General features: G+C 43.2%; 1 protein-coding gene across 1 annotated transcript in view; it reads left to right on the forward strand.

Annotated features, from left to right (window-relative positions):
* The first annotated feature begins 1973 nt into the window (after positions 1 to 1973).
* rnf43 (ring finger protein 43) overlaps positions 1974 to 23235 on the forward strand; it is a 78174-nt gene continuing 56912 nt past the window's right edge. Inside the window, exon 1 of the mRNA XM_066695162.1 lies at positions 1974 to 3718. Within this exon, the coding sequence (XP_066551259.1) occupies positions 3476 to 3718 (243 nt within the window). The 5' untranslated portion in view covers positions 1974 to 3475. The remainder of the gene's footprint in view (positions 3719 to 23235) is intronic.

The following is a 23235-nucleotide window of genomic DNA, read 5'->3' on the forward strand; positions in this document are numbered from 1 at the left end:
CTGCAGAGAGAAACGGGACCCAAATGTAGCATTAGTGTAAGATTCCATTACCTCAAGTGTGGGTTGGATTAAGCCTGCTGGAGTGTAACAACAAATACAGGAGAAAGGAAGGTCTCTGCTCGTATTATTATTATTATATTATCATATTTAGCAGTGGTTTACTGCTAAAAGATTACATTTTTAAAGAGGGCCTGTACAACGACTAACTCAAAAGCCCCCCTGAGAGATCCGACTGAGTTTGAGCGTATGGTTGGAAATGCCAGGAGAGAATTGCGACAGTTTTAGCGCCTAAATTCAAACCGGGACAGAAGGAAGCTTACCTGCCATTTGTTGTTTTAACAATGAGACCTGATTAAAAATCTGAGCATCCATAGGGGGTTGAAACCTGTGTAATGCTCTGTTGCAGCCATTATAAAGTGCTGGCATAATAACGCCCCATCATATTGGTGTAGTGCACCTGCCATGCCCCTAGAGGGTGCTTGAATTCAATAACAGTCGAGTGATGTGGACACAAGCAATTAATGCCCATTGGATGGGTTTAGTGGGTTTAGCAGCGTTACACGATGACTCTTTCATCGGAGGCAGCAGAGCGGGCCAGGCCACGATGACTCACCCTTCTGATTTCTCATTAGGGAGTTTTTGGCAGGGGTTTTTTTTTGGGGGGGGGGGAGTTACACCACCTTTGGGTGATACGAAGGGAGCCAAAGCAATAAGCCCTGGGCTGAGGAACGGTATGCATCCGCAGCTCTCGCTAGTAAACTATGAAGCAAGGTGGAGCCCCAGCCTTTAAAATAGAGACACAGCGCAGAACGTTTTGATGTGACCGAGTCGGAGAAGGAATCGGTAATTATGGAGGAATTTGGCTTCCCATCAGACATTTCGTTTAACCCTTTTCAACCTGAACTCAATGGTGCACTTCTCTCTTAAATGAACTTCTTCTCTCTATCATATGAGTTCTGGTTTATATCTCAGGTCTTCATGGCACATCACTCAAAGTGGGCCTATTCAGACTGGTTTACATTTCAGAACCGCTCTTAATTATTGGACCCCTTAATTTTCAAGTTTGAGAAGCAATGACAAGGTATCTGTAATGTCGAGTCCGTGCCAACTGAAGCCAGCTTCTCATGGGAGATTTTCATTCAGACAAATTCCCAATCTACATTTTGTCAGTCCAGTGAATTATTTGTGGAAAACAAAAAGCTTCTGAGAGGTCACTGGGAGGAAGTGTACGAGAGGAGGAAAACGGCTGTTGCACCATGGCTCTGCAGACACCAGTCAGGCAGCATCCACCGAAACGTACACAGCGCTGACCTACTTCTCCACGGCATTCATCGCGCTCGGTCAGAGAAGTCTTTTCACAATCTGTGTTGGCTGCTGGCAGCGTACATCAGCGGGGCTGGTGACCATCCGAACAGACACAAGACACAGTTGCACTGAATAGACATCATAGGAAAGGCAACTGGGAAGAGATGGAGGAGGAGGAAAAGGCAGATGGTACTTTAATCTTAAATTCTCTCATGCGTCTCTTATTATTTCAGACTGGTAGGAAACTCAAATCGATGCTCTGTATACATGATATATTTTTAAGAAAGCAGGAGAAAATATGTAATTGTAATAATGCCATATACAAATTTGATTATGCATGATACCCAATACATAGCAATGCAGTCTAAAAAGTGTGCAGCAAACTGATCTCACTTTAAAACAAATGCATTGTCCGATCAAAGAAAACACATATGCATTCATGAGCCTTAATAAATATGATCAGTTGCACATTTTTTTTGTGCTTATTAATTTCACGTATTAATTATTATCAGCTTGTGTGTGTGTGTGTGTGTGTGTGTGTGTGTGTGTGTGGAGGGGTAGTTTATTTTGCTTTGAAACTTCCCCCAACTTCTTATGCATGCACAGACTGCACACATGGCCACATTGTTGGTCAGTTTAATGGCCTGGGGTGGCTGTTTTCCATTTGTACTGTATTTATTTGAAGAGCAAGGCTGTCCTCACGGCCGCTGCCTGTGTTCCCGGTAGAGGGAGCCTGCGGTGGCCGTGCTGCTCCACCCTCAGTGACAGGCAGTCAGCAGGTAGACAGTGAATGAGATCCCAGGGGAGGCAGGCTGGGAGCAGGCAAAGCAGACATTGCCAATCGGCTGCCTTTCTCCGCGCAAACGTCTGCTCTTCTGCCCGATTGATCCTCCGAGACCCCTCTTGGGACTCATTTCACCCGCATCGAGATCCGACACGACTTTAAAACCGCCTTTGGACACACTTTATTGATACCTATTGGATTTGTTTCTCTCTCTCTCTCTCTCTCTCTCTCGGTACGCAGGGATTTCCACGTCTGAAATGAAGTCGTTGCGGAAGGATTGCGGCTGGATCTGACATGCGGGGACTGATCAAGTTTCAGCTGCGGGAGAAATCCCGAGTAGGTCTGAACAGTCATCGGGGGGAAAGCGTGCCTGGATCATGATTGATCAGCTTCATTGCATACGAGTCAATAAACGTCCCCCCTGCGCACCAGAGCTCTGAGCTCCACGGATTTGCTTGCTGAAGTTACGGGTCTTTTCTAAAACTTTTGCAAGCAGCACAACACGCTGCAGCCACCGGCTCTCGTCCTGGGTTGGTTGCACGCACCCACGGTGGATATTTGCGCAGTTTCACGCCTGTTTCGACACAGGGATTTGCTCTGGAGGAGTTTTCAAACCACTGCTGTCATTGTGGGACGTGTGGATTAAATACAACGTGTTTTTCTCATTGAGTTGTTCCAGCCAGGCATGACCCGTGTCCAGTGTTTACAGCGGGGGGGGGTCATCATATTTCTGTCCTGCTACACATTTCCGAAAGGGGTTTTTATAAAGCCTCATGCAACTCTGTACTAAACCCTTGGAAAGCACACATCCGCGGCTTTCGAAGCGTGGATTGACCGCCCCGCTGGAGAAAAGGCAGATGAGACGGCCAGCGGGGAATGGGACATCTTAAAATGTGTCCAGCGAGACGGAGGTGTCCCTGCATATTTTGAACCTGCTTTTGCATGCGATCATGTCGTCTCATGTGTGGAGACAATGTCTGGCCTTTCCTGCGTGTCTTGTTTGCAATGTTTTCTGGAGCAAAATAACGTGTTCGCCCGAAAACAGAATGGGCATCACGGTTACAACTGCACTCATGCTGGCGAATTAGACGTCCGCAGTGCATCTTAAATCAGCCGACCACACACGGTTTGGGATACAAGATAACAACTTTGAACCTGTGATCCATTAATAAAAGTTTGGATTTTGTTGCTACAACCCACGTGTACTCATCCTTGGATACAACTCGGACTTGCACAGGCTGTTGGACACTCTTGAAGGTGTCGGAAAAGCGCTGGATTTGCCCTCTCCTTCTCCTCTTCTCTACTTTGCTGGCCGAGTAACCCGAGTAGGTTGACCGCTTTGCAGTGCACAATGTGCGGCTGGGGCCCGCCGCTGCAGCCGGTGCAATGACCCTCACTCCGCGGCAACTGGCCGGGCTCTGGCCGTGGCTGGTCATGGCGGCCCTGCAGGTGGTGCTCGGGCAGGCGGGGCTGGAGTTGGCGGCCGCGGTGGAGACGGAGCGCTCGGCGCCCAAGGCTGTCATCAAGGTGACCCTGGTGAAGCAGGAGCCGCCGGGCAAGTCCATCACCCTGGAGGGGGTGTTCGCGGGAGACAAGGCGAAGGGCTCCGCGGAAGGGAAGCTGATGCAGGTAGGTCTGGACAGCGGCACTGGAGGGTCAAGGGGCTGCAAAGCTTGAGCCTTCTCCACCTTTGCATGTCATGTTGCCAAAGAGCTAGCATAAGACGTGAAATACCATTACATACTGTTTAGTGTGTTTTATTTCTGTCCAGTTATATAATTGCCCCCTTTCCTTTAAATTAGGTAAGTATGTTGGTTTTAATACCAGTTCACCTATTTGATATCGCATAATAGCCTAATAATAATATAATGACAGGATTTATAGTAATAACAAGAAGAATAGCACAATATCGAGTGAATATATGGATACATCTCTCTTCTCCAAGGCCTCGTAATGTATCTCCAGTAGTGGATGGGTTTCTCTGAAGTGTTGGGAAGGTATGCAGAAGTTATCCTAAAACAATGTGCACATCTCTAATCAAATGCAAGGTGCTGGAGGATTGGAGGGCCACAGGTGATGCTTAGTGGTTATGGATCCACCTCCTGTCTTCAAAATATCTCGACCCTTTGGCTTCTATTGTGAACATGAACCTCAAAATGGATCACTGTATCGGTGGTGATGGACACAAGCATGTAGACGTACTCCAGATTATTACAATTGGGGGGACAAATTCATGTTTATTCTTTAATAAAATAGGTTGCTGCGTGAATTTATTAGCCTGCAGCCTGTGTTGAGATTTTTGATTTATTGAGGGCTGTAGTTGGGGGAAAGCTAAATGACAAAACTATTGTGCTTTGCAGCCCAGTTACTGTACTGCTCAAGAACTGTTGCTATCCACAGTTACCCCAGTGTCAATCCCAGATGTGAAGTCTTGCCCTTGCAAATGAGTCGAGCCACTGAGCCAGAGCTGGTTGCATTATCAGGGATGCTCTACGCAGCGAGCCCAGGCTGCCGGCCCGTTTGGTATGTGTGATATGCTTTGACACAGCAGATGATGACAGAAGTCCAAAATGCTTTGACCGAGTCTGTTGACATACAGATTCATCTCGCCGTCTTCCACCTGTTTTTCTATCCTTATATTTTACTCATTGTCGGCCTCCGTAAATAAAATGTGGGGTCTTAAAAAGCATGTTAGTATTTTTGTCTCCATAAGATATAGATTTGCAGATTTTAAAAGCCTCCAGGCCCAGATCTGACTTTGAGGTGCCACAAACTGAACCGTTAACCACATTCATTGCTTTTGAACTCAGTATTTCTGTACAAAAATAAGGAAAATCTTAAGGTCTTGAAACTTCCAGGCATTAGGTCAGTGCTTTTTCTCAGTGTGTCTTAGCAAGATTGAGGCACAAAAACTACAGCACCATAATTTTTTGACATAACCTCCATGCGACATATTTTTTCCAAAGGGGAACAGATTATCCAGACATCTCATGGGTTATCAACACTTCTGCCTTTTCCATCTTATACTCTGTCTTAGCATAAATAAGATATCTATGTGTTTTTGTGCCGCTTTATCCCTTGGTAGAGAGGGTTTGCTTCTGTACTGTGCCTAACCAGCCCGTCTCTTAGATGCCTTTATTGTCTTTAAGAAAGGCTGAAACGATAGACAGAGGTACAGTATTATAATTATTATTGTTCATTTCTTGGCAGACACCCGTATCCAGGGTGACTTACAGTTTACACAAGCATGACAAAAGTGCAGGAATACCAATCAATACAAAATTCAATTTTAGCACCAACTTGTGTTGATCTCTCTCTGTTCGCCAGGTGCGAGCGAGAACCTAAATGGAAAAACCAGACACTATAATCTTCTGTACTAAGCAGGCAGTCTCTAGTAGTTTGGGGATTAAAATGGCCTCATTGGTAGGCAAAGCCCAGAACACTTTCCAGCAAGGAAGTATGAAAGCAGGAGGGTATGGTTATTGAGAAAAACTTGTTTATGAGTTTTGGACCCTTTTAAAAATATATACAGACACTATATATAGACACTTACCTCCTGAAAAGATTTTGGCTTCAATCTCCCTTGAAGTGTAAAGGTCGTGCACCCAGCCATGCTCTACTTTTCTTGTCCGAGTTTCTCTAAAGTAAAATGCAACCAATTTTGCGTCCTCTTTTATTTCAGAGGTGCTGTCCAAAGACCAATTATCAGCCTAACATGAGGTCTTGATTTTGCTTCCCTGTCTTCTCTACAGAAAAGCAGGGATGGTTTGTGTTTAGCTGCTGGGGTGAAAGATGGGAGAGTGTGATATTGTGAACAGGGGTAGCGTTCCAAAAAGCAACTCGGAGTCACCGCTTTTCGTCTGACTAACGGGACTCTTCGGCTTGCGGAAACACAAACGTTCCGCGATGGCAGCCGATCGGAACTAGCCGAAGTTGAGTTTTGAATGAAGCGCAGGGAGACGGCAACGTGGGCTGTGAAGCTGCTTCCCTAAAGGTGGTTGTTCTGAAAGTGCACTGTGCAGCCGGGCTGGCCTGTTCAGACAGGCCTCTCCCACTCGGCACATTGCTTTATGTTCCTGTCCTCGGGGGGATGTGGAGGTAATTCAGAAATGTAGAGGCCCTTTCTATTCTTCTCTCTGTTCACACCCTCCCCAAGTTTGTTGAACAAAAGTAAATAGTAAGCTTCGGATACTATATAGGTCCAAGGTATGGAGGACTGGGGCAAAAAATGACAATGTTAATTACTGAATCTGGAGATGTGGCTGAACAAAATGTACCAAAATCACAGTTACTTTAGATTTTTGATCATTTGTGTAAATTTGTTTTGGTTGGTCATTGCTTGGCTCACCATCGTGACGTGTACGCAGTGGTTATCTCTTCAGAATATCAACAGTTACATCTTTGTAAGTCTATCTGTTTGAATGCCCCCAACTATCTAAAGATGTTTTGGTTGTGTTCATTCACTTTGATCTTCAGACAGGGTGTCTATTAAAGTTCCAGTGATCGTTAAAGAACTTGACTCGTTTTAAAGTACCGCATGATTGCAATGGGTTGTCAGATCAGTTGAAGGTTTTTTTTTTTTTTATGGAAAGAGAGTTATTCTAAACTATTGTGGTTGTTTTAATGTGTTGCCGACTACTTCCCCAAACCCCTTTTGAAAATGAGATGCGAATTGTCAAGGGGTTTTATCCCAGATAGACACTTTTTTAAATAAATGCATACATTTTAAATTATGATTTGTAGTTCTTAAGTGTTCAGGCACCACAGCGTACATTGTATACGGATCAGTTACTGAGGGGTGAAAAAACGCAGACAACTCATCTAAAACAACGAACCACTTAAGTCTCTTTCTGAACAAAAACTCCTGAAGGTGAATCTTCCCACTTTGCGGGTGTGTCCTCCGCCGAGATCCGCAGGCTACTGTGAAATTCAGCTCCCTCAGCCAGACTGGAGCATGACGGCACAGTCTTCATACCCCAGTGTAATTACACCTCTTTGACCACGTTTGATCTGTCAAACAGAAACCTTTTTTTTAAATTCCCTCAATGTTTTTCTTTCTGTTACTGCAAGCCACAGGTTGATTAACACCAGAACCAATCTACGTTCTTGAATTTTCCAATCGTTAATGAAAAACAAGAACAGACACGGTATTCAAAAAGAAATAAAGATCCATGTGTATGCAGTGCCTATAGAAAGTCTGCATCCCCTTTAAAAAAAATGTAACTTTTCATTACCTTATAGACTGGAAATAAAATATATATTTTATCCCCATTTATCAACACATCCTACCCCATGATTTCCTAGTGAAAGAAATATTCTAGACATTTGTAGAACATTTTAAATAAAAACAGAAATATCTTGGTTGAATAAGTGTCCACCCCCCTAATATCAATCCCAAATTAGCTTGGGTCTAAACAGTTGCCTTCAAAATCACACACAAAGTTAAGTGGCCCCCACCTGTGATAAATTGTAGTGAATCACATGATTGCAGGATAAATTCAGCAGTTCCTGTAGGTTCCCTCTGCTGGGTCGTGCATTTCCAAGCAAAGACCACAAACGCCAAGGAGCTTTCAGATGAACTCCGGGACAAAGTTGTTTTAAGGCACAGATCAGGGGATGCATATAAAAAAAACATCGGAGCTCCCAAAGAACACCATCCCTATTGTGAAGCATGGTGGTGGCAGCATCATGGTATGGGGATGTTTCTCATTGTCAGGGACTGGGGCGCTTGTTAGGATAGAAGGGAAAATCAATGGAGCAAAGTACAGAAACGTCCCTGAGGAAAGCCTGCTGGGAGACTGGCAGAGAAGTTCACCTTTCAGCAGGCCAATGACCCGAAGCACACAGCCAATTATGATATCTTAATTTAGTATTTTTAATATCATTTTTTTCACAATAAAACACGTTTTCCCCTTAACAGTGTGGAGTATGGTGTGTAGTGGAAGAAAATCCTAATTTAAATGCATGAGACTGGGAGCATGGTCATTAATCTAGGAGTTGTCTCATCTACGGCTTGTTTTTACTCACCTTGTTGTGTAGTGGTTTCGCTCCTTGCTTTTAGGTGAAACTTGAAAACAGTACAAACTGAACTGACTGGAGCCTGATAGTGTGTAAAATATAGTATTGGAACTCAAACTTCAGATGCTAAAGCCTGGGTTAACTGGGTCATTGTTTACTTGGCAAACCTTTTGCCATAACAGTTGGATCTTTACATGTTTACAGTCTGAGCTGAATGTGACTGAGGTCTGCTGCCTCATCATAGCTGGGAATTCAGTAGCTGACAAATCCCTACTGTTCTAAATTATCTACTGAAAATCACCACTTTCCTTTCCATATAAGTTGATTTACTGAAATAAGAATGAAGTGTTCATTTTTTAATAAAGCATCTGCTCTGAGGGACCAATTTTCTCATGCCTTTGATGTTGATTTATGCAGCATCTCATATGTTTAAAAATGTGTGAGGTTAACCAGGCTCAGCCATGCATGTCCAGACACAGCCAGCGTGTCAGGCACGGTAACTCGTCTCGCCCAAGTCAGTGAGCGAGTGACGGAGGGGTTCGCCGATAACTTGGGCTGCTTTGAACGCAGGAGAGAGGAGAGGGCCATCCGTCGTCTTGGGTTTGCAAATGCAAAGACTGGTGCACCTTTGAAGTTAATCCTGCATCGGGCTTCTGCCCAATTAAAACCAGCTAAATGATGTTCAAGAGCTCGCTTGCGCTAGGACCCCTTTTAATTTTCGACTGTGAACTTTGTGCCGATGAAAGGTGGGATTGACCTTTGAGAGTTCTTCTGAAAGCCTCAGCTATAATTGGAGCAGACACAATGCGAGACATTTTAAATGCTGATTCCCTCTAATTAGCTACCATGCTTGTTATGCTAAGATATCGTCTTTGAACATCAGTATTTATGTAGGTCATGGCGATTTTGAAAGACGTGTTTTATTTATCCTAACTAAGTAATATGTTAGCAGGCTTGTAGTGGTGCATTATATACGTCTGGCTTCGCAATGGCTGGACGGCCTGCAGGTTTTGTAGGACACATAACATATCTGATCGCTAGGGTCGCCGGCATACAGGAGAAACCATGTACAGGGTGATGTTACATATAATTGATGTATCCTTTTGGCTTCATCTGCAAAATCTTGACATACATTGAACATGTTGCCATATGTGTGCACACTTTTCTAAAAGTATGTGTTATGATTTAAATCATAATAAAAGGCATACACTAACTAGTTAACCTATTTTTAGCAACGTGGACTAGTCCTTGAGGGCTGGGGTGCAGATAACACTGTTTTATTCTTGAGCGAGGTATTGTACCTCTTTCTTCAGTCAACCAGGTTATAGAGAAGCAGCATTCAGGGAGGGGTTAACTGAAACTAGTGTAGGTTTGCATAGGCCTGATGTTTGTTACCTAATTTATTAAGGTAATACAACAAGGCACATATTCTTAATTTAATCTTTTACAGCACACCGATCTCTGTTGAATTCTGTCCCCAGCCTATTTTATTTAAATTAATAAGAAGTATAGTCTATTATTGTGTTTTTCTCAAGTGGGAACACTTCTGTGGCACACCCTTCATGCCTGAATGCGCACCAATGCTACGGCACCCTGGTTGGAAAATATTGGATTATAATTGTATGCTCTGCGCCAATAACACCAAAGATGTCATTGGAGAAAGACCTGGCCTTGTGAGACACTTTTCAACTTGTTTGACGGGTGTAATTTTCTTTAGAAGAGTTTCCTTCCACATGAATCTTGCTTCTGTGATTTTAGGATTCAAAAGCATGTTCGTTATGAAAGATGATGCATCCAGCAGCAAGGAGAAGCAGCTTTCTGTACAACCTAATATCCCAGTTGTGTTTCCCATGCCGTGTGTTGCCTACAGTGTTGAACACAGACCTCCCTGTTGTGCGGTGAGACCAGGAGAACGAGAGGAGCTCGGCTGTGGACTCCCTGGCAATACGGTTTACAGTTTAGTCTGCTGGGGGCGATCAAAATGAGTAAAGTTGAAACATGAGATGAAATAATTTAACCGGACTGTTTACACTGCACTTCCGATTTCCCCCGGCCCAGCTCCCTCTCTCCTGCTCGATTTCCTGATAACGGCCTTTGAAATCCCAGAGATAACAACCTCCGCGCAACTCCCAGTCCCCCCACTGATCCCATCGGGGCATATTTTTATCCATTTGTATACTGCCCTGGGTGCAGCTGTCAGCAATCAAAGTACAGTGCATTTTTATAGTCTAGCGGGCCCGGCCGTGGTGGGGGCCAGCTATCATAAGTGCTTTGCTGTTTAGTTTTTCTTTGTCTTGCCACTGCAGGTAGTCTGGTGCGTTTTAACTTTGTTCAGACCATTTCAGCTGGAAGAAACCCACTGAGCCGTTTGATCTCCAGTTAGGAGGGAATTTCACCGACACGCGCTCTTCTTTCTTTTTTAGCTTTTTTGACTGAGCTGCCCATCTGTAATTAACAGTACCAGCCCGTCGACGTCCACACGTGATTTGCGAGTGCGTTGCGTTGCTAGAGAGGGTAGCAGTTGTCCGCGATCCCTCAATTGCCTGCACCACCACGTTTAGTCTGACAGTTTGATTCTAATTCGCCGTGTCTACAAACATATTTGACAGTCCTGATGTGGTTCGCTGTTGAATTTTGATGTGGAAAAACTGGGGGGCCAAAATTTTTTAATTTGACTGCATCTGTATGTCACTGTGCAAGTCAATCAAAAACCAGTAAATGCATCTATTTGTGATTTATATTAAGCAGCTCAGTCACAGTCACATTTATTTTTCATAAAATTAGGCATGCTTAATTTCTGATTGGCCTTCAGATACATTTGCTTGTGTTGAGTCAAGCGAGCGCTTGTTTGTGCGACTGTCGGTGCAAGAAGGAGTTTATCTTGTCCAGAAGAGGGCAAGGCTCCGTACGTGGGGTGTCCTAGCCAGTAGCTTTTACACCTTCGGCCATTATGTACCGGTCTAGTTTAAAGGAAGGATGCATATATACTGTACAGTTACTGTAATTGCAGTTAAGTGTAAACAGGCTTACGGAGTATACGAGCCAACCATGATGGTGTCCCTCCCTGTGTTCCCAAGAGTTCAAATAAAGAAATAAACTTCTGTAGAATCCAATAGGAAAGCAGACCCACTTTCTTACCCTAAGTGAAATGTATCCCGAAACAGTCTACATGATCTGACATGATTGGTTTAATGTATAGATATATTCTTTTCAACTAAACTAAAGTCGACTATTTGGAAAGACAATGCCGATGTCATCTGTCTGCTGCCTGGAAATGAGATTGTTCACGTCTTCCTCTCCGGCTACATCCTCTTTTCACCAAGTGAACCTTATCAGCAGCTACTGTGCCCTGAGGAAATGCTGCGCAATTATAGGAGGCTAATTCCCGTTGTCTTCGGCCCCATCTCGAGAAAAAATGTAGCTATATTTTGAAGCTGCACTGTTTGTTTATGTGAGTAAGTATGTATTGTGCCATCTCCTCTCTTCGACATCACCAGGACTGTGACACCAAGTTTTGCTCCAGTTGCATAATGTGTAGAACAAATACCAAGTCCTGTTTCCCCCCTTTTAGGATTTGATACACAGATAACAAATGAAAACTTTAGGCACTGTCAGATAAGGGTTACTTTGGTCCTTTGTCTGCAACAGTTTAGACTTTTACTGGGTATTTTTAAGTAGGGGGGGCGCTAATATTTTCAGTTTTGCACTCTTTAAAATTCTGTAATTTCCCATCTTCCTGAATGTACTTTTGTTTGTTTCTTTCCCTTTGGGTTTTCATTTTTCTCTGCTTCCTTGGTGCAAACGCCTGCAAGAGACTGTGGCCCTCTTGGTCTCGCACACGATTTTAAACTTTGAGGCCCTTGCTGTCAGCTGGGGGTCCCCAGTGATGCCTGCTCCGCTGTTTTGTTACGGCTGCATGTCCCTCTACATGGCGCAATATGGTAAAGGCATTAATAGAGCCGCATCCTTGAACCAGGCCGGGGAAGCTTTCGGCCCCCTGAAGAAAGGGAATAATGGGATGGATGAATGAATGAATGCAATTGGTTGTAGAAGGAAGCTTGTAAAATGTTTGTTAATGTAGTAATATAATAATAATGATTTCCCTGAGCCTACAAGCTTATATACATAGGAATCTCTCGTGTGCATAGTACAGTGTAAGAGAAAATGTTCTTACTGTCCCCTTGTTGTTTTTCTTTAGTGTTGCTCTCATTCCACAAGCTTCTGTTTGCATAGCTGTTGTATCATGGGAGGACTGGCACATTTCGCCTCCATTTGTTAAAGGAAACCGTACAGAAGGGTGGCTTATTTTCCTAATTGTCTGATGTTCTTTTTCCTGGATCAGGGTTTTTGATTTTTTTTCTAATCAAAGACAGTATTGCATCATGTAGTCTGCCGTTGGCTCGTGTATCTCTGCCTGCTCTCTTGTCCGTCATCAACCAGATAAAGTGGGACCGGCCGCCCAGCCGCCCATGACCTCGGCTCACTCCTGTACCTTTGATAACGGTGGCAGGCAGCCGTGCAGTCGCAGTCCTGCCTCTCTCAAGGCCTCGCTGCGTTGTGCAGAGACGGAAACTGTCTCTTAACAGCTCCTGTGAACGGCTTGTGACTGATGTGTGAAACTGTCCGGGGGTCAAGACTTTTGTCCTCAGACATTTGGAAATGAATGCAGGGTTGAAAAATGTAAGCAAACATTTTTAGACTTAACCCCCCCACCCGATGGATTTCTCTCGCAGTGTTTTATGTTCTCGGAAAAACTGAGTACGTTTCGATTTTTCTTTAGCATGCAGAGAGGTTGAGGTTATTTTATTTGCATCATTTATCAAACCCGACCAGCAAACCAAGGGGACTGAGTTATGGCATGCATGAAAACATATGCAATTACAATCACATATGACACTTCCTTTGTGCTGTGTTGTGTATTTCTGCTCTGGCAATGTGTTTGTAAAAGCGGTGAAAATAACAGGTCACGAGAATTTTAAATGTAAAGGTCATTGCGATTAAATTGTTATAGCAAAAAGCCAGTTTTCTGTTACAGATTATGTTTGCATACATTGGATGTGTCCTATAATAGCCTTTTTGGCATCTTTCTCTCATCTGGTGTTTGATGAGCACTTTCAGAGCTCGGAGCTGGCAGTGAGGATCAATCTTAAAGACGCAAATGACTACGGTTAGGTTTTCTTGCTGCCTGCTCTGCAGTAAAAGCAAAAATAGCAGCGCAACGCAAACACTGGAGACAGGAAACACTTCATTTTCAAAGAGACTCTCCGGGGGGAATGCATTCATCACGATCTGATAATTAAATGCTTTCTCTTCAAATTTATATATATATATATATGTAAGTGATAGACAGTCTGTGTAAATGGTAATTTAAACAGGTTAGTTTCAGAACAGCTTTGTATACAATACACAACTTCTCTAAGCTGCAGTGCTTCTAGCTTGTTTAAAGACAAACAAGAATATTTAATCTATGTCATTGTGGCCGAATCGGAGAGTGCACCAGGTTTTCTCTGATTTGAGCTTCGTCCTTCAGCTTTCAAAAGAACTAAACGCACACGTTGCTCCTTCATTGTGTATTCTGATCTATAAATCATGGGCACACAACGTAGTGTTAAATGCAGGCTAGTCAGAGGCAGAGGTTTCCCATAACTCTCCCTCCTTTTTATGTCAGCCTCACACAGGAGAGACCCTTACCGATGTTCTCTACCGCAGCCCAAACTTCTGCATTTTATAGCTGTCCCATTTAACTTGTTTTCTGGGCTGATTTCATTACTTTCTTATCTCTTTAGGGTTCCCTCTGATGCCGTCCTTTAATCCCTGTTAGATTAGGACTTCTGCGGCGCAATGGGAACTTCATTAACAAAGCAGGACTGCCTTTATTAGAGGCCTGTTTGTACATTTATCTGTTTAGGGAGGGAAATCATGCAGGCCAGTCTATCCAGGAACATTGCGTCTGGGAAACCGTTTGGTAGGGAAAAGGAATCGCAGTAAAATGAATGATTAATAATAATTTACTTTTCTAGGATATTGGTTGCAGTTCTGCTGTTTTTTGTGCTTTTTTTTGTTTGTGTTTTATGATATCATACATGAACGCTGCTTTAATGGGGAAAAAAAAACCTTTATTGTTGCACCCTTGAGGAATCGATTCAGGATCTCTATCTCGCCACGTGAAATGGGAATTTAATCAATCATCCTTCACTGCAGCTCAAGGTTTTTACGGATGTTTGTGAGCGGGAGCAACAACAAAAGCAGTATTGTGCCATCCCGCAGACACACAGGCAGACGGGGAGATGCTCAACTCTGTGCACAGTCACATGAGTGACTTTTTGCTCTGTCTTTGACCTCTTCCTTGTCATAGTTACTTAGCTAAGTCATATCGTTCTTTTAAGATAAAGGTGCCCCTTCCTTATCCCCCCCCCCTTTCTTTCATCCAGGAATAAACAGTTATCATCCTTGTCTTCATGAAAACACACATGCTCATACACACCCTGTGAAGGAGACGGGTTTCGCCTTCATCCACCCAGAACAGCGGTGTTTATCAGTACGCCGTGTGTCCCGACACTTAGTCACCATGACAGCATCTCTACATAGGGTTCAATAAAGTAAGAAAGTAAAACAGAGCAGACAAAAAGAAAAAAAAAAAGAGACAAAAAAATCTCACCACAAGTTCAAACAGCCAGAGTTTAATTTGCGGTGGCACCTTTTGGCAGTGCGAGGGTAGCTGGTGAGAGATGCAGCTTAAGATACTGTTCCTCAAAATAGATCGTACGAAGGAGGAGTGTTCTTCCAAAAAAACAAACCAAAAAAACATTTGGCTTATTTATATTTTTTGTATTTATAGCCGGGTTTCTCAATTCTAGTCCTGCAGTGCTCCTGTCCCTGAAGCGTTTTCATTCCAGCTGCATTCTTGGGCGCTTCGTTTAACCCTTAATGAAGCAGGCGGATGAGCTGTCGAACGCCCTGCTGTTGTGACTTCGAATCTGCAGCCCTTCTGTTTGTCCTTCTCTGGCATGTTAATCATTTAGAGACCATGTTCAGATGTGTTATGGATAGTAGATCACAGATCAACATTACTTAGCCCTCAGTTTGTTTCCTTGGCCTCTGTATTAGTGGAGTGCGAGTACGTGGACAGTGGTAGAGGTAGATCTACAACGATGTCTTCTCTGCCTTTGAGCCTTATTTTGGTACGTGTGATGCTACGAGGCATTAAGCACCTTTTCTCCCCAGCGTTCATCATGTTTGTATTTGGCTTCATGCATTCAGTAAGTCATGGGCGTTGCCTTCTATGCTCATATTTAGACAACACGTCTCATTTTCGTGTATTCCTAGCGGCCACCTACGGAGTTTGGGTAAGCCGCTGTTCAGCTGGAGACGTTGCTTCTTATACTTCACGGATGTATATGCTTTACTCTGTTGGTCCAATAATAATGTATTACAATCCCAAACCAGGTTGTTGACGTGTGCAGAGTTTGACCTCTCTCACGCTCACACACCTGTGAAGGAGGGAGGAAGAGGAGGTGCTTTTAAATTGATTTGTGGGGGATCTGTAGGTTAAACAGCTCTTAATCCCAGTGAATAAAGAAAAAATATGTATTATAGTGGGACATTGCCCTAATCACTATACAAATAAGCAGATGTCATCATAGTAGAGTGAATACTGTAACCAGGTGATGTCACATGTTAAATCAAACATGTCTACAGTACGACTCCCAGATCAGACAGTCTTGGCTACCCATCTCTCCATCTGTAACCTTTCCTGTACTCGGATGTTTGTAAGCATGGAAGAGATGTTTCAGGGAAGATGAAGCGGCCCGTTGCATTCCTGTCAGAAATGTAGTTGGTGCATCTGCCTTTTCGTGGTGTCCCACTTGTGTGAGTCTTGTAAATCAAGGTCTCTTCATACCCCCCAGCAAAACGGCACCCTGGACCTCAGCAACTGGCAGCTTGAAGTGCTTATCATGTACACATGCGGACAGCCCTGCGCTCTGTTATGATTAGATGATTCACGAATGTGTTTAAAACCGGCATGCCATGCATTCTTTTGGCAGCGTGCGTCTAAGTGTTTGTTTCCAGTGAATATGCATAAGAATTAGTGCTGACCTCAAGCCTGGCTTCTCCTCATTAAATGCCGTTGTTCGTGTCTCGCTTTGTTTCAAGTAAACACTTTGGCAATGAGTTGGAACCCACACGTAAAGCCTCACAGCTGCGTTATTTGGCCCGCTGGGACTCCCTCCATCATTGTCTTTGATATGCTTTTAGCCGCCTCCCCACACTCAGAGATACGAGGCACTGCCTAGAAGCCTTGAGGCCCAAATCCCAGTAGTATGGCTTCACACCGCAAGAGCAGAACTCTCGGTTCAGTTATTGTGTGGCGGATGGATGGAACGAGATAATGAACTCAGAACCAACTCCGATAGTGAGTCATTCCCCCCTGGATACAGAAAGGCCTCTGTTAACAACACAAGTGGCTCCACTTAGATCCTCCTAGATGTTTGCACTGCTTTAACAGCCCTGCAGTTTTAGATGAGTTCCCTACTATAGCCTATGTGAAGAGCTAAAGACCACATGATGGTGTCCTCCAAAAGGTGACCTCTTGGGCCAATAGGCTTTGTATGTCATTGACTATTTTTCAGGAGCCCAAACTCCTTTAAACCTATCCCAGTCTTTCCTCTCAAACCCCCCCCTCCCTTATTGGGTTTATTTATTTTCAAATAAAACCCAATTCCTACAAATATTGTTTTGGGGAAAGAGTACGTTTATTTAATTGAACAGATTATGACTGACGGGTTCATTCCCAGCAGTGTGTAAAGGAGTGATTGGAACGGGGAGACGTTTGTGTTCCATGCAAGACAGGTGACGACATTCACTTGCATATTTCCGTTTTATTACGGCCATAAATACTTTCATCCTGGCCGTTTAGGGAATGAAAAGTTAGTATTCCTGAAGGAAGAGTTCCCTGCGACGCAGTAAGTGCCAGTCAGTGTGAGGAGGCCAGTGCACGTTGTCTGTACCCTCTCCTGAAGCCAAGTTAAACAAATCTAACCCCATTATACAGGTCGGTTTATCTTGATTGCTTTCTTCTGCTTGCACTTCACATTATGCGCTCTTTAATTAACCGCGACACGCAGAATGAGAACTGGTCTCTTGTACTTTGAAACGGCCTCTATCAGGGACTACTAGCAGGTCTGTTTTGATAACAGCGGCTATTTAAAGTGAGGAGAGTTTACCCACTCGTTGCTTTGTTCTGACTGCAAGGCAAACAGTCTGTCTTTGTGGCCAGCCCAGCTTACGGTTGCCTCCTTACCCGATAGTGTGTGTATTTAAATCCGTGGGTTGAACTTAACCACAGACTGGGGTCTATGTAGGCCTTTTGTAGATCTTTCTACAAGCAGACTTCATGAGGTTGGGTGTGGATTGGACCCTACCGATGTCGTGGTATAACCTGCATCTTAGCATCCCCTTCGTTAGCTGCAGTTTGGCTGGTCCAATGCGTGTTGTTCGCCTCACAAATTTTGATTTAAATGATCTAAGAAGCTGTGGAAAGCTAGACACCCAACGAAGCATCAAAGCAACTCATTAAATCATTTTTTTTGAGATCTACACACCTAGCTTGGAAATCTAATGTGTTCAGTGACATGGTGTCATAATGGGATATAGTCACTGCAATGGGAAAAACAGGCTGTGATGGGGAGCCTCGATGACAGTCATATTCACAGTAGATGATATGGAGAATGGCATCAGTGTGTTTAACACCCCCCCACACACTTTATCGCAGGATATACAAGTGAGACTGTCACACAAATGTGTCTTTGGAAAGATGAGAGGGATGCTAAAGGCAAAACTAGTTTTATTGGATAAAATCAAAGACCGTCGCCAACAGTGTCCTGACAGTTGCAGACAAATCTGTGTGCAGCCGTTGTATTACACCCGAGCTGTAAACACCTGCTGTTAGTGTGTGTGGGGGGAGTGGGGGATAGGGACAGACTTCTTTCACTGTCTCCCACTGGAAACAAATTCAATATCTGTAACTACCTTGCAAATATTATACAGAATATCTTCAAGCCCAGGTTGTTTACAGGTTTCTGTTTGAACCTGGCACTGACTGGCAGAGCAGGCTTTATTTAGATTCGTTAAAAAAAAAAAAAAAGAAAGAAAGGCCCAGGCTGAATATTTAAATGAACACTAAACACCAGTTCAATCCAACGTGGAGAGATGAAAGGCGATTTCTAATGTAGTTCCTGACCTCCCTCCGCGGTGCTGCCTGAACTGTTTGCCGTCTCTGTTAACTATTACCAACACTGTGTACTTTGGCAGAGCTCCCAAAACTGTTACACACACGCGGGCGATTATCAAAGGAGACGGCAATACAGGGCTGGAGACCTTCCAAAACCCCAGCAATCTGCCGTGTCACTGCAGCGCTTCACGCACCGCGACTGCGCCGTGCACAGTGTTGCTCAACCGTCACCAGAATTCGGCTCGTTTCATTATGCACTGATTTATAAAATTGGTATTCCACAATATTCCCCTTTTTTCTGCTCAGTACATAAGCTGTATCAAACTTATTTGTTTCCCATGTGAATGTATACATGCAATAACACGGACACAATGTGTCATACTTCTTATGTAAGACAGCAGGGTGATTTCCACATTGTGTGAGTGAGATCAGCGGTGCACAGGCCCTTGGGGAATACTGCCCAGCTAAACACGTTGCTCAGATTCAAGACAGAGATGTAACTGGGGATACAAATCTTTTTCTCTAATGGGAATGACCTGTTTTGTGGGTGCGTAGACCGTCTTAAGTATGTGGTGGGGATACACGCCTAGGACAGGCCATACTTACATCTCGGCAACAGCACCCACATTCCCAGCCGAGCCTCGGAAGGAAATGCATTCTGGGACGCTGTTGATCTTTGAACTCTGACCTTCAGAGTTACTCGATACCCGACAATAGGAAAGTACTGAATAGATACCCACATCCGTGAATTGCCACACTGTTTTGTTTCCGTTGTTGTTGTTTGTCACTGGATAGGATAGGCGGTAAATTGATTGTATATATATATTTTAAACCTTTTTATAGCCCCCCAACTGGACTGGATTCAGGGTTGTAATCCCTGGCCAATTTTCTTCTTACCTTTCATGGGAAAAAAAAGGCGGCAGACAATGCCAGCTCCGAGCTCTTTCATCCACGACCTGAATACATGATTCAAGGCATCTTAAATAAGTCAAAATAAAAGCCATTTTGAAGCGCTGCTTATCTTTTCATTGAAGCCTGAAAACAATGCTCCCGCACAGCTGGGAAACCAAACAGAGATGTTAAAGGGAGCAGATCCGTTTTAGTAGCGAACAAAGGCCGAGGAGAAAACGCATACTGTGGATTTGCTTCCCAGACAAAAACAAAGTACAATAAAACCATGTGAAGACAAACACCGAATGTCCTAATATTTCTTGTCCATAAACCAAAAACTAGCAATTATGGTTGTGTGTGTGTTTATACGTATATAAACAAATCCTGATTTGAGTTGATGCATTTGGCACATGAAATAAAACCAATGTTGTTAATTGCATGAGAGCCAATAAAATTGTTATCTAATCATGGATATCAAAGTCTTCCAGGTGACTCGGAAGCACCAGCTGTTTGTTGCAGTCCATGCTGTGTGAGCCCTTTCACTTTACTCTACCAACCTCTCTGTGTAATCTAGATTTAGTGTCTGGGTTATTTAATGCATGGAGTTTTGTATCCAATCAAATGGCTGACTACCAGTCAGGCGGTTATAAATGAGAGCAGCGTAGCACTTGTGTGAGCAGAGAGGACATGTATGGTGGTATAAATCTGAGATCAGGAGGAGGACCTGGTGGCTTTGATTTTCTCCAAGTCTGGTCGAGTAACGCTTTTGTTTTCGGGTATAATAATTTCCATTTGACTCATTTCCTCACGCTTTTCAGATGCCGAAACGGGATACTGTAAGAACTTGCTATTCCAGGCATATTCATTACATAGAAGATCTGATAAAGAAAATCAGATAAGTTCCAATATAATAAACTCCAAATATTTGATCTTCAAAGGTATGGCGGCTCATTTCGCCGAGAACTAAAACGACTATGCTGCCAGTGGAGAGACGTGGCCCGATCTGTTTCCTTTGACATTGTACTACAGGCACATAGAGGTGAAAGTTGAACGTGTCATTGCTTATTCAGTCTCTGACCCTCTGAGAAGGTGACACAAGCCTCCTCGATGAATAAACTAGTTCATCAGCGCTTTGCTGGTGAAGAAAAGGCTCAGTTTCACCCTTTGAAAGTTTAAAGCTTATACTCTGGATCTGCCTCAAACCAGAGATTGTTATTAACCAAGATACACTATTTGAAGCAACTAATCCATTATATAAGAAATTAAATTGAATCTAAAAGCTATTTGTACTCAAGGGCGAAACTGACAGTCCATGCTGAGTGATCAATTAAGTGATTTATTTGTTTGAAAAAAATCTTAAGCTGTTTTTATTGTATAGATTTTTTAAATAATTTTCTGCATTAAAGCTCATGCTCACACAATATCCATCACATTAACCTTACATGCAACACATTCCGAAGTAGTGATGTTTTCATCAGGGGCTTGATATACATGCATGTGATTGAATGCTTTTTTGGCTTCACCTGACCTTGGGTTGCTGGTGGTTTCAACAATAAGCTTTCTTTTGCATGACATATTTTATAATATCTCAAGGTGCTTTACCGTGCTTCAGAACACAAGGATGAACTGAAATGGGGATGCAATCTGAACTTCTGCCATAACTGGATCGGTCAGCTTGAAATCATTTAAAATAAAATCTTATTGGAAGAGAAAGCCAAATGAAAATAGCTTGTTTTTATAAGAGGTGTAAAAGTCCACACAGACAGAGAGTTTCTAATGAGCCCCGGGCAATTTCCCCGGTCTGGGCACTGAAACACAGAACGTCCTGTCACCCAAACGACACGGAGAACAGCCTGGCCATAACTTGCCAACAGCAACGCATTGGGCAAGCCAATAGGTAGCACACAAAGGACCAAAACCATGTAAGCCAGCAATAACGTTTAAAATATCGAAATGCAGGTATGCAAGTCCACCTCCCAGAAGCTTTGGCATTTGCAAATCTCATTTTTATCAAGATCTGCATTACACAATTCATTCTAATGTAAACTGTTGAGGCCTGATAGAGCACCATAAACCATTCTCCTAGCAAGGCTCCATTTTTAAAGCTTTGTTTCCGAGCCAGAAAAACTTTATTGAACTTATTTCTGTGCTGCGCATTCATGTTTAACCTTGAGAATGGCATCTTGCGTAATTCACTAAATTGTGGCGGTTTAACTAGTTTCTAATGGTCTCTAACAAGACATGAGTTTTAATTAGGTTTATACTAGTAGAATGTAGGAACACTTATACATTTAGGTGTTTTTTAGAGTAATACTTTGGCTGCTTTAAATGAGTAAATGCCCAGGAAGGCAAAAACATGATTTTACAAATACAAGTGTAACATTAGACCCATAATGCAACACTGCTCAACTGACACAACCTTTTTCCGACTTCTACCTAGGTTTTGTTATCTTTTGTTAAGCCAATGAAAAGCTTTCACATGTCCACAAACAGACTGGGGTGTGATGGCCGTCATTTTGAAAAGGTTTCCCTAATAATAATCTGTGGTAATTAGGCGCGTGTTGCCATTTTTAAATTTCTTGCAAGGATAACGACTGTGGGCAGCCCCTCTCTCTTTGGCGGCCGCCCCCCCAACACGGCCTCTGCAGTCATGTGGCCGCTACAGCTGATGCACCAATAAAACGTGTAACCAGAACACAGAAACACTAATTCCCTTCAGTCTTTCCTCACAGATAACTGCCCGCATGCATTCGTCGGCGGCTAAGTAGGGCTCAGTCTGCAGCACAGGAAAAAGGATGCTCTGTGTGACTAGCAAACATGTTTGTGTGTGCAGTCTCTATCCCTCCCTCACTGCACCGTCAAACGGCCCAGCTGGCTTTCGCACTGACACTGGATTGCTGACACAGAAGTGTTTGCACGTCAGGGTGGTGCTGTTGCTTGAACGCTGCTTTTGGGCCCGTGCGCTCCTACCACCCGACGTCTGTGAGCGATGTTTGTGCAGTTTTGATGCCGCATTTAATTCAAGGGCATCTGTGGCAGAGTAAGACAAAGATGCGTTTATGCCGCAGATAATAGCCACAGGCTGCTGTTCCGATAACTTCTTCCAGGCAAAGTGGATCTGGCAGCAGTCGGGGGAGAAATTGAATTGGGTCACGACAAGAAGTTCTGCACGTTCTGAGTTTTCCGTTTAATTCAGTTAACGGAGAGCACCGTAGCTGTGCCAGATCTCTGCTTAAGAAACCTTTTGAAGAGAGGGATCATTGAGGTGATTATGCATATGTCCGTGTTGATTTAATTGTTATGCATGTATCAGCTGAAGATTTGGGTGTTTAAGAAAAGCTGACAGTTTGAAAATGGTAAGTTTTAGGAATCTGTAGGAAAACAGATTAAGGTAGAAATAGTTTTATATTTACATGTAGAGCTGTTTCAGATTTTTGCATTGATTGATTTAGTTTCATTTTGCATTAAAATTATTTGTTTATTAATACAGTTTGGGTTACATAGAGAAGGGGTGTGTTAGGGTTCAGGCTTTTTGGCCTAAAATGGTGTAGGTAATCTTACAATGGTATCAAGTCTCTGTTTGGCACTACAATGCAGAATCACAGGTCAGAATAGGCCGCATCCAATTTTTTTGCTGATACAGGTATAACTATCGATAAGTCTAACACTAAAATGGAATTAAGGCTGGGAATAAATCAAAACTTTGACCCACCCGCTAATAGAAAACTACAAACCTGTACATCATAGCCATTACATTTATGATTAGAAGAAAGTGGCATCTTACTAAAAATGAAACTTAAGCTTAGTTCAGTTCTGTGGTTTCTATTAGCGAGTGGGCCAAAGTTTTGATTTAATCCCAGCCTTAATTCCATTTTGGTGTTAGACTTATCAATAGTTATACCTGTATCGGCAAAATTGGATACTAAAGACATTTCATAGTTAAAAAAAAAAAAGACTCCTGTTTTTCACTTTTTCTGTTCATACTTGTACTTGGGCTATTTCCTTT

Source organism: Amia ocellicauda, chromosome 22, assembly GCF_036373705.1.
Source record: "Amia ocellicauda isolate fAmiCal2 chromosome 22, fAmiCal2.hap1, whole genome shotgun sequence".
NCBI classification, from domain to species: domain Eukaryota; kingdom Metazoa; phylum Chordata; class Actinopteri; order Amiiformes; family Amiidae; genus Amia; species Amia ocellicauda.